Source organism: Phocoena sinus, chromosome 15, assembly GCF_008692025.1.
Source record: "Phocoena sinus isolate mPhoSin1 chromosome 15, mPhoSin1.pri, whole genome shotgun sequence".
Lineage (NCBI taxonomy): Eukaryota > Metazoa > Chordata > Mammalia > Artiodactyla > Phocoenidae > Phocoena > Phocoena sinus.
In genome coordinates, this window is record NC_045777.1 from 51,298,097 (window position 1) to 51,314,613 (window position 16,517).

At 56.6% G+C, this 16,517-nt stretch overlaps 1 protein-coding gene across 7 annotated transcripts in view; it reads left to right on the forward strand.

Moving 5' to 3' along the window:
• The window catches only part of TSC2 (TSC complex subunit 2), a 37,468-nt gene that overhangs the window by 6,094 nt on the left and 14,857 nt on the right, over positions 1-16,517 (forward strand). For all 7 annotated transcript variants that reach the window (XM_032607027.1, XM_032607029.1, XM_032607028.1 and 4 more), the window contains exons 7-22: positions 74-122; positions 539-664; positions 1,000-1,073; positions 2,136-2,262; positions 3,085-3,228; positions 4,106-4,243; positions 5,388-5,491; positions 5,922-6,003; positions 7,140-7,295; positions 7,790-7,906; positions 11,278-11,400; positions 12,172-12,278; positions 12,474-12,624; positions 13,918-14,040; positions 14,517-14,651; positions 16,044-16,233. In XM_032607027.1, the coding sequence (XP_032462918.1) occupies positions 74-122; positions 539-664; positions 1,000-1,073; positions 2,136-2,262; positions 3,085-3,228; positions 4,106-4,243; positions 5,388-5,491; positions 5,922-6,003; positions 7,140-7,295; positions 7,790-7,906; positions 11,278-11,400; positions 12,172-12,278; positions 12,474-12,624; positions 13,918-14,040; positions 14,517-14,651; positions 16,044-16,233 (1,946 nt within the window). The remainder of the gene's footprint in view (positions 1-73; positions 123-538; positions 665-999; positions 1,074-2,135; positions 2,263-3,084; positions 3,229-4,105; positions 4,244-5,387; positions 5,492-5,921; positions 6,004-7,139; positions 7,296-7,789; positions 7,907-11,277; positions 11,401-12,171; positions 12,279-12,473; positions 12,625-13,917; positions 14,041-14,516; positions 14,652-16,043; positions 16,234-16,517) is intronic.

Genomic DNA, 16,517 nt, shown 5'->3' on the forward strand with positions numbered 1-16,517 from the left:
ACTGGGAAGTAAAATGGAGCCACCCAGCGTCTGGGAAGTGTCCTCTCAGCTGACTTTGTGTTTCCTCCCACAGCATGATCTGCCTGCTGTGCGTCCAGACCGTGTCCTCCGTGGACATAGAGGTCAGTAGCTGCCCCTGTCCAGGGACAGTCCCTTTCACCGTCCTTCTGGGCAGGCCGGGTGGTGTAGCAACTGAGACCCCAGGCCCTGGGGTCAAGCCCTGTGCTGCCCCTTACTGGCTGTGTGGCCTCGGGAAAGCTGCTTGACCTCTCTGAGCCTCAGGACTCTCTCCTGTAAGTAAGGGCGTTGGATGACATCCGTTGCGGGGTCATAGTTCATGATGGGATAACCCACCGTGACTGGGATGTAAAAGTGCCTCCCAGATGCTTGCTCACTCTGTGGTTCCCAGGAAGGCTGCTTTGACAGAGGGGAGGGGCAGTCATTGCTGACCAAAGGATGGTCAGTGGAGGAAGCTGGGGGTGTCACTTCCCTGTGAGCAGGAGGCAGGGCTGGCCTGACTCTTTCTCCGCCCCACCAGGTCTCTCTGCAGGTGCTGGACGCCGTGGTCTGCTACAACTGCCTGCCGGCCGAGAGCCTCCCCCTGTTCATCGTCACCCTCTGCCGCACCATCAATGTCAAGGAGCTCTGTGAGCCTTGCTGGAAGGTAGGGGTCTAAACTCTCATCTTGCAGAGTTCTTGCCCGGATGAAGTGATAAGCCAGGCTTATGGACAGGACAAGGGCCATCTTGTCCTCAATGAATGGCCATCTTATTCTCAGAGCAGCCAGACAATGGCCTGTTGAGGGGAAGCCAGTGGCATTTTCCCAGTGGCTGAGCTGAGGTCAGGGTTTTGGTGACATTTTGAGAACTCAGCTGCCCCTGTTCGGGAGGAGATGGTGGAGAACAGCTGGACGTGGAGGGCTTCAGAGTGGTGGCTGTGCGAGGCCCCGGGCTCGTGTTTGTGTTTGCCAGTCTAACGACGGTGCGTCTTGCTTCCCAGCTGATGCGCAATCTCCTGGGCACCCACCTGGGCCACAGTGCCATCTACCATATGTGCCGCATCATGGAGGACAGGCAAGTGCAGGTGGCCCAGCCGGCATGGGTGAGGGAGGCTTGGCGGCCGCAGGGCCTCCTCAAGGAGGCTCCCTGTGTGGGCTCTATGCCTCGGCACAGGCTGATGCGGAGCTTCCTGTTCTGGTGGGGTGGCTGCTCCAGAAGCGAGTCCTGATCTAGGGCTCACGTCTTATGCTACAGGTCACCTGTCCTCCCCTCCTCCTGCCAGTAAAGTCAGAACATGCAAAACCGAGCTCTCGACCTCCCTCCCACAGGCGGACCTCCTCCAGTGGGGCTGCCTCACCACCCACTTGTCACGAGGCCCTGCCTCACCTCCCACAGCCAGACCGTCTCAGGTGGTGTTGCTTCTGCCCCTGAGATGGTCGTCTGTCCACTCCCGGGCCCCCCCACCCCCTCAGCTCTCACCTCCTCACTGCTCTCCTGCACTCACTCTAAGCCTCCTGAAGGTCATTCCTCCACACAGCAGCCACACGTAGTTTTTCCAGCACAGATCTGACTGTGTCACTTTTTGCTTGAAGCCACAATGGCTCCTAGTGCTCTCAGGATAAAAACCAAATGGCAAGGCCTGGATGGTCCAGCCCTGCTCAGCCTGTGAGCTTTTCGTTCCTGACTTGTTGCCCTTCTGCCACCCACCCAGGACCTTTGCATATAACTTTCATCTTGCTGAAATGTCCTTCCACCTGGGTTGAGTTTCCCTGAGTGTCCTTGACGTTGTAGTGTTGCGGTTAGATTCCCTGATCGCCCTGAGCAGGTCTGCTCTCGTATCCCATGGCTTTCCTTCTTAGCTGTAATCTGAGTTGGAACCTTGGTGTTTATTTACATGATCCTTTGGTTCACACCTGTGTCTCCTAGGCTGTCAGCACCATGATGCTGAGGGCTGTTGAGCGAATGCGTGAATGAATCACACGGTTGCTGCTGGCCCCCGAGTCCCCTGCCCAGCCTACTTCCCCAGCTTTGCTTCTGCTTCATAAGTGTAGGGACCTCCGGGGAGGCTGCCAGGAGCCTGGGTAGATGCTGGGCTGGGCCCTGCTTATATCCTGTCTTCCCGGGGAACGCTTTCAGAGCCTACATGGAAGATGCCCCACTGCTGAGGGGAGCTGTGTTCTTTGTTGGCATGGCTCTCTGGGGAGCCCACCGGCTCTACTCTCTCAAGAACTCCCCAACATCTGTGTTGCCATCATTTTATGAGGTAACTTGGCTTCTGTACCGCAGTGAGCTGGCGAGGGCAGGAAAGCTCACCTCAGCCCCACCCAGTGGGGACAGGCCTGTCAGACGGGGAGTCTGCTGCAGGGGCAGGAGGTGGGGGGTGGGCACGGGGGGAACGTGTGCAGTCACTTGCTTTGCAAGTAGGGTTGCGACGTAGGGCCTTTGAAGGTTTTATCCTCAAGCAAATATTGTATTTTGTGAATTTCATTTTCTACAAATTAGCATCAGGACTGCTCAGGATTCCCCCTGGGGATAGTGACATACTTGCTTTCGACAGTTTCCTTGGTCAAGTGGCAAACTTGCTCTTGGTCTAGAATGAGACCAGAGATAATAGCTTGTGTTTCCACCGTGCCTGGTGGAGTTCGGAGCACTTTGCATGTTTTCATGTAGCTGTCATGGCACCTTGGTGAGCTGGGGCAATCATACCATCCTCATCTTACCTGACAAGCAGATGAGCTGTGTCATGTCCCAGCTGCCCCTAATGGGGTCCTTCTGGCCACAGCCTGTCTCCTGGGCAGTGGAGGGCATGTTCTTTGCGCGTTGCTTGCATCAGGGTAGCTTTCAGGTTCTTCTAGGCCAGGAAGCCAGGGGCCCAGAATTTGAAATGAATGGTCTGGCTACGTCAGGCCCTTTGGAGCCAGTATAGAAAACACACTTCTGGGTTCCTGAGGTACTACTTTTGTGGCACACAAGATGTGCGTGGTAGCGAGGCATCTCATGCTAGGTTCCAAGGGCGACGTGCTGGGGCTTCCTGTGCATGAGTGCAAAGGGGCTGACGCTGCGTGCCCCCCGGGCCGTGTTCCAGGCCATGACCTGTCCGAACGAGGTGGTGTCCTATGAGATCGTGCTCTCCATAACCAGACTCATCAAGAAGTACCGGAGGGAGCTCCAGGCCGTGACATGGGACATCCTGCTGAATATTGTTGAACGCCTGCTTCAGCAGCTCCAGGTGAGGTGGGCACAGGGAGAACCGAGACGGCCAACCTGTTGGCCAGAGGGCCCCTTCCTGGGGGGCGTGGACCCATGGGGGCCGCTCCCCGCCCCTCCAGGGCCCTCCCTCAGAGCTTGCTAGGCCGTGTTCTCTGATGGCTCTTGGGTGGCAACTCACCGTCCACTGAAGACGGCTGTTTTTCCCAAATCCCCTCTATCAGTTGGAGCAGGACTATGTAATAGGTGAGCAAGGGGGGTGGAGGGTCGTGTTGATCAAGATCAATAGAGTAACACGCCAGGTGGCCTCCATGGCCTGCAAGTGGATCCTGAAGACAGTTCCCAAAGTGTCTCGAATGCTGCCCGCAGTTGGTGGAACTTTGGAGGAGGGCTTTGACTGTGGCAGGAAGGAGGACGTGATGGTGCAGGGGCTGCAGATGAGATGAGGCCCCATATAGCATGGGCTCGGGGCTGGGGCACTAGGGCGGGCTTTAGGCGGACGGCCAGGCCCATGGGAGGAAGGACCGGAACTCAGCAGGGCCTGGGTTCTTGTCCCTCAGGGGTGGCTGCTGGGCCAGATCATTGTCACGACCAGCTGGTCAGGCAGTGCTTCATCTTGGAGTGATGGTCTGGGAGGCCACACCCCTGGGGCCTCCAGAAGATGCGAGAGCCTGAGGGAGGCGTGAACACACTGGTAGTGGAGGCCCACCATGTGGGCACAGCCAGGACCCCTTGGGCCCCACCGTTCCCCAATGGGCAGGAATAGCACTCGTGCCCCCTGTCCAGTGGGAGGACCTGAGAGGGTGTCTGGATTCAGCTCATTTGAGCTGAGGACTCCAATGCCGAGTCCTTGAAGGGAGCTGAGATCCCTCCTGTGTAACCATGCCTTCGTGTTGCAGAGCCTGGACAGCCCAGAACTCAAAGCTATCGTCCACGACCTGCTGACCACGGTGGAAGAGCTGTGTGATCAAAATGAGTTCCACGGCTCGCAGGAGAGATACTTTGAGCTCGTTGAGAGATGTGCAGACCAGAGACCTGTAAGACCACCTCTCTCTCCAGCACAGTGGGCCTTTGGTGCTTGGGCAAGAGCGTGGTTTAGGTCAGGCTGCTGGGGGAGAGGAGGGGCTGCTCAGCTCCCGGAGGTCTGGCTGTGTGGGTCTGGAGGCAAGTTTTCCGTGAGTTTGAAGTAAAAACCTTGGCAGGCTTCTGCTCCCCTGGGATTTGTGCTCCAGCAGAGAAGTCTGCCATGCCGTCAGGAGGCTGAATGCGTGTGGGTCTGTGAGAGCACATCACAGCCTAAGCATTTGTTTCCTCCCACCTGTGCGGAGGGAGGGGCCAGTTGGCTTCATGCTCAGCATGTCTGCTCTCCGAAAGGCAGGCAGTCCTGGTGCCAGAAGGGCTCAGCCTGATGCAAGGCTTTTATGTGGGTTTTATTTTTTATTTCTTTATTTTGGCTGTGTTGGGTCTTCGTTGCTGCACGTAGGCTTTCTCTAGTTTCGGCAAGCGGGGGCTGCTCTTCGTCGTGGCGCGCAGGCTTCTCACTGCGGTGGCTTCTCTTGTTGCAGAGCATGGGCTCTAGGTGGGCTTCAGTAGTTGCAGCAAGTGGGCTCAGTAGTTGTGGTGTGCAGGCTCTAGAGCACAGGCTCGGTAGTTGTGGCACACGGGTTTAGTTGCTCCACGGCATGTGGGATCTTCCTGGACCAGGGCTTGAACCCATGTCCCCTGCATTGGCAAGTGGATTCTTTTTTTTTTTTTTTTTTTTTTTTTTTTTGCGCTATGCGGGCCTCTCACTGCTGTGGCCTCTCCCGTTGCGGAGCACAGGGTCCGGACGCGCAGGCTCAGCAGCCATGGGTCACGGGCCAGCCACTCCGCGGCATGTGGGATCTTCCCAGACTAGGGCACGAACCCGCGTCCCCTGCATCGGCAGGCGGACTCTCAACCACTGCGCCACCAGGGAAGCCCGGCAAGCGGATTCTTAACCACTGTGCCACCAGGGAAGTCCGTTATGTGGGTTTTAAATGAATCTTCACTACTGCCAGCACGGCCTTTATCGTGTGGGCTCCCTACCTGGGCCTCGGAGTGGCTGGTCTCTTGGGCCAGCAGCATGGGGCCGTATTTATCAAAAAAACCTCTGGAAGGGCAGAGTGGCTCATTCACTCCAGGTCTTTCTTCCTTTGACAGGAGTCCTCCCTCTTAAACTTAATAACCTACAGGGCTCAGTCAATCCATCCAGCAAAGGATGGCTGGATTCACAACCTGCAGTTACTGATGGAGAGATTTTTCAGGTAGGCAGCCAGCCTCTGGAGGCCCACCTGACCCTGTGTCTGCACTGCAGGCAGGACACTGAGAGTTAGCACTTTCCTCTCCGATTCTTGAAAGTGACAGTTCTCACTGAGCAGGAAAGTGTGTCTTCCAGAGGACAGAGTCCTCTGAGGCCTCTGTGCTTACTCCCTCCTGTGGAGTGGTCATCTAGAAAGAGGCCATCTCTGAGGGCCAGGTTCTCTGCCCCTTTACCCCATTCTTGGTCTGGATGTTGCCGAGCTGGGCCCCACGCGGGGAGGATCTGGAGTCAGTCTTGCCTGACACAGAGGCGGGTGGGTCTGGGGGCTGGGTCCCCAGGGAAGCCATTGGAGGTTGGGCTACTCGGGCTGGGGGAGGGTGAGGCCGGTGGCTGGTGCACCCGCCCGGCCCCAGCAGGTGTGCTCCTCCCCCCAGGAACGAATTGCGCAGCGCTGTGCGTATCAAGGTGTTGGACGTCCTGTCCTTCGTGCTCCTCATCAACAGGCAGTTCTATGAGGTGTGTATCCGTGCTGGCGCGGGAGCCCTGGGGCAGCAGGTGCAAGGGCGACCTCCACAAGCCATGCGGGGTGATGCTCACCCGAGAGGCAGCGTGTGGCCCTTTCAGGGCACTACACGCCTCCTGGGGTTGGCCTGGGACCTGGGGTCTGCCAGCGCCTCTCTGTGGCAGGCTTTGTTTCCTCGTTCATCCCTCCCTCCCTCCCTTCCTTGGTGCCTTCTGCCAGGCCTGTGGCTGAGCGGCCAGGATGGCATAGTCCCTGCCCTCAGGAAAACAGTCTTGTGTGGGGACATTTTCTTTTTATTTTTATAATCACACTCATTCTCCGGGCTCTGGGCTGATCACCAGATGCCAGGGTGGTGGCAGCCCCTACCAACCTCTCTACTGCATTTCTTCCCCTCCAGTCCATCCTTCACTAGGTTTGCAGCCAGGGCCTGTCCTTTCAGAATCGGCAGCGGCCCCTGCCCACTGGGCTCTCTTCTCCGGGAGGTGTGCTCAGGCTCTACATCTCCCCTCGTTTCCCAGCACCTTCCTCACCGAGGCCTCACTGGAATGCCTGGTATCCCTAGGACCTGCCCACCCCTCCTACCCTCGCAGCCTTCCCTTTCCCTGCATCTCTGTCCCATGGAATTCATTCTTTTTCAGAGTCCAGCTCAGTGCTGCCTCTTTTAGGAAGCCCTCTGGGTTCTTGAGTCCCTCGTGTTGGGGTCGCTCTCGTCCTGCTCTCTGCTCCTGTAGCGCTTTGTACCTGCTTCTGTGAAAGCGCTCGTCCTGCTGCCCCATTATAGTGGGCTCTGTTATGTCGGGGACGAGGTTTCTCTATCCCCAGGGCACACATGCAGAGAGCCCTCCACATGGGATCCTTCTTAATTGTGATGTTGAATGACAGAGGGAGCGGGGACATTCACTGCTGCATCACGTCTGAGCCTGAGCCTGTGGGCCATGCCCCGGCTGGGCCAACGTGTAGTCGTCGTCATTCTCCTGAGCCAAGGGGACGCACAGAATGCCCTGGAAGAGGCCTGGGCCTCTCAGGCGCTCGCACAGCCCGCTGCTGTTGTCCCAAGTCTTTAACGACGTGTTAGGTGAGTGTTGGCCGTGGCCAGTGGCTCACCTGGCTTCTCTTGTGCTTGGTGCAGGAGGAGCTGATCAACTCAGTGGTCATCTCACAGCTCTCCCACGTCCCGGAGGATAAAGACCACCAAGTCCGAAAGCTGGCCACCCAGTTGCTGGTAGATCTGGCTGAAGGCTGCCACACCCACCACTTTAATAGCCTGCTGGACATCATTGAGAAAGTGAGAGCCGCTCGAGCCTGGGGCTTGGGGCGCCTGGGCTGCCATTGGGACCCCTCTCTGTGGCAGAGCCCAGCGGACAGCAATGTTCTTTGGACCCGCTGTCTCCGTTCTCTGCAGGGAGACTGCCTGGGTCTCTCCGAGATGGGGTTCCCTCCTAACAGAGATGGGGCGGTGTTGGGAGGTCTGGCCGGGCCTGCTGCTGCTTGGTGCTGTCCTGCTGCTGTGCTGCCCAGGGGTCCTGGGACATGGCTCTGTGGCTTCGGGGAAGACTGGCTGGGGGTGGGGTTTGGGCACATTGTCCTTCTGCACAGCCAGCATCCTTTTAATTTCAAAATGCATTGCAGTTTCTGAACCATGCCTTGGATGAGGGGAGTGCATCTTTCCTCTTGAGAAATAAAGGAGAAAGTATTTTTTGGTAGAAAATATCAGATCTGATGGTTGCTGCCTCAGGGAGCCCAGAGTTGGGGATTTAAATAGAGATCTTCTCTCTGTAGGTGATTGCCCGCTCCCTGTCTCCACCCCCTGAGCTGGAGGAAAGGGATGTGGTGGTGTACTCGGCCTCTTTGGAGGATGTGAAGACTGCAGTCCTGGGACTCCTGGTCATCCTTCAGGTGGGCCTCTGCATTTCATTGGAGTGCTGCTCTTTAGGGACCCATCCCCGAGGAGACCTGGGCACTCCCTGGGGTCTCAGAGGGCAGTCCGAGTGTGATCCCAACTCCTCGTTACAGTGGGGGGACCAGGTCAGAGCCCTGACCAGGTCAGGGAAGCGTGGACAAGGCCCAGCCAGAGCCAGTCTGTGGGAAACACTCCCAAGCCAGTGCCAGAATCACCCCCTCAGGTCTCCCCACAGCCAATGAGGTTGGAAGGGCTGGTGTCCGTTCTGTCCCCATGGTTGTTTGGTCTTTTTTTAATAGCTTTTTTGAGATGTAACTTACATATCATACAATTCATCTGTTTAGAGTGTATGATTCAGTGGTTTTTGTTGTATTCATGGAGTTGTGCAGCCATCATTAGAGACATTTACCCCAAAGCAGCTCCATACCCATTAGCGGTCACTCATTCTCCCCTCAGCACCTCCAGCCCTTGGCAATCACTAATTCACTTTCTGTCTCTGTGAATTTGCTTATTTTGGGCATTTCATAGATATGGATTCACACAATATGTAACCTCCTCTGTCTGGCATCTTTCATTGAGCATAATGTCTTCAGGGTTCATCCATGTTGTAGCGTGTGTCGGTACTTCATTTCTTTATATGGATGAGTAATAGTTTATTGTACGGATAGACTATATTTTGCTTATCTATTCATCAGTTGATGGACACTTGGGTCACTTCCACTTTTTGGCTGTCGTGAATCGTGCTACAGTGAACACTCACAAGTTTCTATGTGGACACGTGTTTCATTTCTCTAGGGGATCCACCTAGGAGTGGAATTGCTGAGTCAGCCGGTAACTCTGCTTAATGGTTTGAGGAACAGCCAGGCTGTTTTCCACAGGGCCTGCTCCATTTTACATTCCCAGCATCAGTGGATGAGGCTTCCATTCTCTCCACATCCTCACTCACACTCCTTCTTATTTTCTGGTTTTTGGATTATCACCATCCTAATGGGTATGAAATGAAATCTTACTGTGGTTTTGATGCGCGTTTTTCTAATGACGTTGAGCATCTTTCCATGTGCTGACGGGTTGTTTGTGTATCTTCTTTGGAGAAATGTCTGTTCAGATCCTTTGCCCATTTTTTTTTTTTTTTTTTTTTTTGCGGGACGCGGGCCTCTCACTGTTGTGGCCTCTCCTGTTGCGGAGCACAGGCTCCGGATGCGCAGGCTCAGCGGCCATGGCTCACGGGCCCAGCCGCTCTGTGGCATGTGGGATCTTCCCGGACCGGGGCACGAACCCGTGTCCCCTGCATCGGCAGGCAGACTCTCAACCACTGCGCCACCAGGGAAGCCCTCTTTACCCATTTTTAAACTGGGTTATTTGTCTTTCTCGAGTTGTAAGGGTTCTTTCCATACCCTGGATACAAGTCCTTCATCAGTCAGACAATTTGCACACATCTTCTGTTCCCAGTCATTCTCGCCACGTCGTGCTCACTCTCCTGCGTGGTGGCTGTCCTCACATGCTCCCAGGCACCACCTGGCTCTTGAGGCTTGATGGAGCTGTGGACTTGTCCCTTTACGTCCCCAGCAGGGCAGCAATCAGGCTCTTCCACTGGCTACCGCCCTCGATCACTGACTTGCAAAGCATTGTGGTGTTATCTATATTTAAGGTCACTTGCCAGTATCAGTATTGTGTAAAATGTAATATTTGAATCAACTGGTTCATAAACTATTTCGTAAAATGTTGATGGTAAAACAGTTTCTGTCATGTTTATACGTGATAGACTTTTATTATCTGGTGTGGAAGTTTAAAATTTGATAAAAAGTGGACGTGGTGTCTTGTCCATAGCAGCCCCGTGCTGCCTGTGCCCTGACTTGAGGGGTTGTGGGGGGCCCTGTGGCCTGGATGAACCCAGAAGCCTATACGGAGAATGAAAAAGAGATGGTCTGTTGCCCTCACTTGGAAATCGAGCCCTGGTGACCCGGGGCCACAGAATTGAGCTGTTTCCTACTTGAGCAAAGTCCTGGGCCAGCCTGTTTTCATTTTTTGTAATTAAAAAGTAATATATATGTCTAGTTAAAACACGTGAACAGCATAAACATAGCAAAAAGTTCAGTTCCCTCCTTTCTTCCCACCAAAATGGGCAAGCAGAGCAGTGGCTGCCCAAGTCCATGGGTGTCCTTCCTGAGATGCTTGTGCTTTGTCAAGTGTGGTGTCCAACTCCCTCCCCTCTCCCTTGTGTGTGTGTTTTGTTTTTTTGTGGAAGGCAGGGATAATGCTTTTATGTTGTTTTTTTAAAATTATTTTATTTTGGGGGGCTGCGTCAGCTCTTTGTTGCAGCGCGCGTGCTTCTCTCTAGTTGCGGCGCGTGGGCGTCTCTCTAGTTGTGGTGCGTGGGTTCCAGAGTGCGTGGGCTCTGTAGTTTGCGGCACACAGGCTCTCTGGTTGAGGCGCACAAGCTCAGTTGTTGTGGCCCATGGGCTTAGCTGCCCCACAGCATGTGGGATCTTAGTTTCCTGAGCAGGGATTGAACCCACGTGCCCTGCATTTACCACTGGACCACCAGGGAAGTCCCTATATTGTTTTTGAACCAAAGAGACACCACTCTGTTAATCATTTTTTTTTAAAAAAGAATATCAGTAAAAAAATAAGTAAAATAAAATTCAAAATAAATAAGTAAATAAAAGAACATCAGTGATACGTTTTTGAAGCACTGCTCTCCTCCAAGGCTCAGAGTACCACAAAGGGGACCCTTGGCTGTAGCTGGGTCCCTTGGGTCCCTCCTGCCCCAGCACCACCCCATAACCCCTGCCCCCAGAACCAGGTTGCTGGCAGCACCGTGAACTCTCACACCTGGCCTCCCGTAGCCTGGCTTGTCAGGGAGGTGCACTTGACCTTGCAGAGGTGGGGGAGACGGGTTCACCGTGGGGTTAATAACAGCCCCAGCAGCTAGGGGAATTATCCCCTTTATAACCCCTCACGAAGCACACCTCCTGCCTTACTCTGCCCCTGGTTTCTCCCGCTTTGCCTTGTGGCGTTGAGAAGGTGCTCTGTTGGTGCACGTGGATCTTGTCATGCGTTGCTGTGTTGTGTGCCATTGGGCAGGTTTCTCTGATTCATTAACCGATTCCCTGTTGATAACACAGATACGTGGCTGTTTCTGGTTTTTTGCCCTCACCAAGGGTGGGCGCATGTGGGCGTACCCGTGGGATGAAGCCCTGAAGCAGAGTTGGTGGCTTGAAGTGTTTGTACATTTTAAAGAATGGTGGGTGCGGCCGGTTACCTCCAAAGTGCTTGCCTGGCCTCTCCCCCCGGGCATCAAGGTGCTGACTCCCTGGCTGCAGTTTGGCCTCCTGCCCTTGCAGTGACCAGCACGCTCTCTCTGCAGACCAAGCTGTACGCCCTGCCTGCCAGCCACGCCACACGTGTGTATGAAACGCTTGTCAGCCATATCGAGCTCCACTACAAGCACACCTACACCCTGCCCATTGCCAGCAGCATCCGGCTGCAGGTATGTTCCCTGGGGCACCCAGCAGCTGCATCCGGCCTGGTGAATGCAGTGGCTGCAGACTGGAGAGGTGGCGGGGGGCCCGGGAGGGATCTTCAGCAGACTGTTCCCTCCTTAGCACCAGCTGTGGCTGCGTCCTCCCCAGGACCTGCTGCTTTTTCCTTTGCCTGTGGTCTGCATGCCTCTCAGTCACATGGCAGCCTGAGATGGGGGCAGAGAAAGGGAATTGCTCTGGAGCCCCAGACCCCTGGTGCCGCGGAGTCTGTTAGTGACTGGCAGCGGGGGTGCAGGGCAGGGCATACTGGTATGAGCTCCCACCATGGGAACTGGCACCAGGATGAGCAGAGGGCGCTGGGATGGAAGCCCCGGTCCCTTTCAGAGCGTCTGCCCAATGGGGAAGCCCCCTGTCATTTGGGGACCCCAGTTAAATGACCCACCAATAGCTGGGGGAAGCGACAGTGTCCTGAGCAGAGCTCTGCTGTGTATACCGGGGCCGTGCGATGATGCCTGGGCAGGTGCAATATGTCCACTCCCGCTGTTGCCCCGGGTGTGGGAGGCTGCCATGTCGCCCAGCTTTTGTGGGAATGTCACAGCCTCCATGGGCTCTGAGGGAGGAGGCCGTGAGTGCCCACGCCTCTCCGCCAGCACCACCGTCTGCGATGAAGTCAGGACGTGGTTGCTGTTAGCGCGGCAGCCTTTCCCGAGAGCTGCGCTGGTCTGCGTGGCCGGGTGGCGGCTTTCTCTCTGTTGGACCATGCCTCCTGCTCTCCGCAGGCTTTCGACTTCCTCCTGCAGCTGCGGGCTGACTCGCTGCACCGCCTGGGCCTGCCCAGCAAGGACGGGCTTGTGAGGTTCAGCCCCTACTGCGTCTGTGACTACATGTACGGTCCTGGGTCCTGGGGCGGGTGGTGGGTGGGGAGCTCGCTGCCCTCCGCCCTGGGGTGGTCCTGTGTCTGAGGGAAGGTCCCAGAGGCATCCTGAGCACAGCCCTGGGTTGGGGCTTGGGGCCTGCATCTGTCCTTAGCCTTGTGGAGCGGGAGCTCTGGCCTCAGTGCTTCTCCCACTTGCTTCCACAGGGAGCCGGAGAGGGGCTCTGAGAAGAAGGCTAGTGGCCCCCTGTCACCTCCCACTGGGCCCCCTGGCCCGGCACCTGCAGGCCCCGCCGTGCGGCTCGGCTCGCTGCCCTACTCCCTGCTCTTCCGTGTCCTGCTGCAGTGTTTGAAGCAGGTGAGATGGTCAGACCCTCCGGCTGCATTAGGTCAGACCAAGCAGTGACTGGTGCTGCCCGGGGGCCACCGTTCTTCTCCCGCATTGACAACCTTGGGAGGTTTGCTGCCTGTTTCTTGGTTGTCTGCCTCGAGGCCTCACAGTGGTTCCGTAGCCATGTGTTGAGCGCCTGCTGTGTGTGGTGCATCACCAGAAGCTGGGTGCAGAGCCGAGGAGACATTCCTTCCTCCAGGAGGTGGTTTTGGTACAAGAGTGAGGTGTATTGACAAATAACTGGATTGTAGGATGGGGTGTGCCTTGGGAGGAGGCACCAACAGGCTGTGCGGGACTGAAGTGGGGGGTGCCGTCACATCTGGTTGGGGGCATGGGGAGGGGCAGGTGAGGGCAGTCTTGAAAGAGGGGGAAGATTCCAGCGGCAGGAGTAAGCAAAGCCTGGAAGTAGGGGAGGTAAATTCCCTGTGGTGGGAGGTGGAGGAGCTTGGGCCTGTTCCCCAATGGGGCAACGAGGGAGGAGGGTTGGTCAGCAGTCTGCCGCAGGTGGGGCTGGGCAGCCCGGAATAGGCTGGGGGGTGCTCCTGGGGGCCACGGGTGGGGAAGCAGAGCTGGATGGAGAGGCGGTAGCAGGTTCCCCGGGGGTACCGGGGTTTGGCATTAAAGGGGTTTGTCGGAGATTTCCTGTGAGAGTCTCAAGGTCTCCGTGTCACAGTTGGGATCTGGGGAAAGGCTTTTAGGACTCCTGGCCATTGGTGTAGTTTATGGGCAGTGGTCACCCCAGTGGAGATTGGGAGGGCTCACCAGGGAAGGTCTGTGCAGGCCACAACCCTGTCCTCGATGCTGTGGTTCTGGGCCAGCTTTGGTCCTGTGGCAGGTATGTGGGCTCATGGATCGTTGAGGAATACTTGCTTCTCTTTAAGCTAGTACAGTAGCTTCTTTCCAGATCCATCTTCATTGTGCTCTGGGCCGGGCATCGTCAGAGCCCCTTGGGTCCAGTGCCCTTGGTAGGCCGTCCTCAGATCACCATTGCGAAGGTGGGGAAGATGGAGCCAGCGTGCAGAAGTTCCAGGTCCTGCTGAGAGGAGAGGGGTGGTGCTGCACTGGGCCTCCTGCCCTGCCTGGCGTTTGGAGGCAGCAGCCGCCGTCCAGGGCTGACTTTTTTCTGAGTAGCGTCTGCTCCCCGAGCTGCAGGGACTGAGGGCCCAGGCTTGTGTGGAGAACAGGAGAGCAGGTCTGAGGCCTCGCTGCTGTCCAGATCAAGCTTCTAACCCTGAGACCCCGTCTTCCCTGTTCCTGCAGGAGACTGACTGGAAGGTGCTGAAGCTGGTGCTCAGCAAGCTGCCCGAGTCTCTGCGCTACAAGGTCCTCATCTTCACCTCCCCGTGTAGTGTTGACCAGCTATCTGCCGCCCTCTGCTCCATGGTGCGCCTTCCGCTTCGGGCCTTTCCTGCGTCGTGCACAGTGGGTCCGTGGGGTGGGGCCACAGCATAGTTCCTCAGTTCTGAAAGACTGAGGCTTGGGAGGCAAACTTGTTTCCCTCAGAGGCTCGGACCCCGGCTGGAGTGCAGATGGTGCCTCTGGGAGCCTGTCCTCCCATCCTAACTCTTGGGCAGAGGATTGGGGGCCTCAGTGAAGGGCTCGAGTGTGCAGGACTGAGCAGGGTCTTAACTCCTTCCCCTCTCCTCCTCCCCGGGGTCTGTCTCCCTGGTGGATCAGTGGGCAGCCTCCCACTTCTCTGAGAAGGCAGACTGCTGGCTAGAACAGGAAGTAGGAAGGTCCTCGGGCTTTGACCCCTTCTCCCACTGGGCCTACATTCTCAGGGGCCACCCCGTGCCCCCTGGCCACCCAGCTTGACCCAGCTGCCGGGCAGGGCTTCACATCTGGCCCTTGGCTGTTAGCTTTCAGGTCCCAAGACCCTCGAGCGGCTCCGAAGCACCCCAGAAGGGTTCTCCAGAACCGACCTGCATCTCGCTGTGGTTCCCGTGCTGACAGCGTTAATTTCTTATCATAACTACTTGGACAAAACCAGACAGGTACCAGATGGGAGCGGGTTGGTTGAGCTTTGAAGGCCTGGTCCCCAGGATGCTTGCTTCAGCCAAAGCGGCCCAGCGTTTTCCTCCTAACAGGTGGCTATTGGGCCAGGGCGAGGGCATCTGGCTCTGCTTCCCTATGTGGCCAGTGCACCCCTGCCAGCTGGCCCAGCCTGGAACCGCGGACGTTTGAACTCACTGGTGCTCCTGAGTTGTCTCAGGGAGGAGTGGGCTTAATGAAATGCTTGAATATCCCCCCTCCACACATATGCAGTGCCATTTTCTTTCTAAGGAGCTTTGCCTGGCTTGTCCTTGCTACAGTGTTAGGATAGGTGCTGAGACGCTTGGCGGCGCCGAGCCTGTTTTGAGAGGCATAGCAGCCGGGCAGAGGGCACCCCCTCCGCCTACCTCCAACTCTGTCATCAGGTGCAAAAAGCACACGCAGTAATGCCTGTTTTCTTAATTCTGCACTGCTGGGTGGGAGGCCTGCAATGAGCCATCACCTTTACTTTCTCTTTAAATTCCTGATACTTTTGTCACTCTGCCCTCATCAATCAGGGAACAGAAGTCTTAGGGAGCTCAGGTAGCCCACTCAAGGCCACAGCAAGGCGAGAGGCCTAAACTCAGACTCAGTCCTGTTTGGGTGGTGAGCCCATGCTCTTGATCAAAGTGCTGTTGGAAACTCACACTCGACTTGGCATCCCCCACCTCACTGTCCACCCCAACTCCTGGGGTGATTGTGAGCTCCAGCTCCTCCTGTGTGGCCTGGCCTGGTTCTCACTGGGGTTCCCTGAGAACCCTCAAGGCCCAAAGTGTTTCTGAGGGGTGGGGCTGGCTGCAGGAAATCACAATCATCCACAGGGCCTTAAGCTACCAGGTGGTTTGCCCGAGGCTGTGGCCTGAGATGGCACTTGTCTCCTGCTGGGCACAGCTGAGCCATCTTCATGGGGGACTCTGTCCAGGGTTGGTGTGGGCCCGGCGGCCATGCTGTGTTAGGCAGATCCTCCCCTTGCCAAAAGGCCAATCAGTTGGGGATTCCAGAACCAAGGGGGTGATGAGCCTAGCATGTCATGGCTCCAGGGTGGGCTGGGGACCTGGGACCCCACCTTTGTGGGGGTGTGGGGAGGTGTCAGGAAGACCTTGACCAAACCAACTTTGCTGTCCCCTTGGCTCAGGTGGGGTCAGCTGCTGGTGGCTCTGCTGCTTAGGCACCTGAGACCTGGGATAAGGCACTTGGCCTTTCTGAGTCTTCGTCTTCTCCTCTATAGAACATTCTGGAGTGGGAGAGGGGAGACCAGGCCCTGGCTCACCAGAACGGCTCTCTATGGGCAGGGACGGGGCACATAGGGCCAGCCTGTGGTGGGCCTGGTCTGAGGCATCCGTGTTGTCCCACAGCGGGAGATGGTGTACTGCCTGGAGCAAGGCCTCATCTACCGCTGCGCCAGCCAGTGTGTGGTGGCCCTGGCCATCTGCAGCGTGGAGATGCCTGACATCATCATCAAGGCGCTGCCTGTCCTGGTCGTGAAGCTCACGCACATCTCAGCCACGGCCAGCATGGCCATTCCACTCCTCGAGTTCCTGTCGAGTAAGCATCTGTGGCTTCGCACGTGTGTATCTGGGTGTGTGTGAGTGAGGTGGACCTTGAGTTTAGGGCTGTGCCTTGCCTGAAGTAACTTGTGCTGCCTTCTCAGACCTCACCTTGGCTGCCTGTAGGCACGCTGTGCTCCGTGGGCCACCCTTTGCTGCCTCAGGGCCTTTGTACCTTCTGCCCCTGTGCTTTGAACGCTTTCCTTCTTGGCCTTCGAGTGGCTGGCTTCTTTCCTCCCCTCAGTGTCAGTTTAAATGGCACAGAGCCCTCTGTTGCCTGAC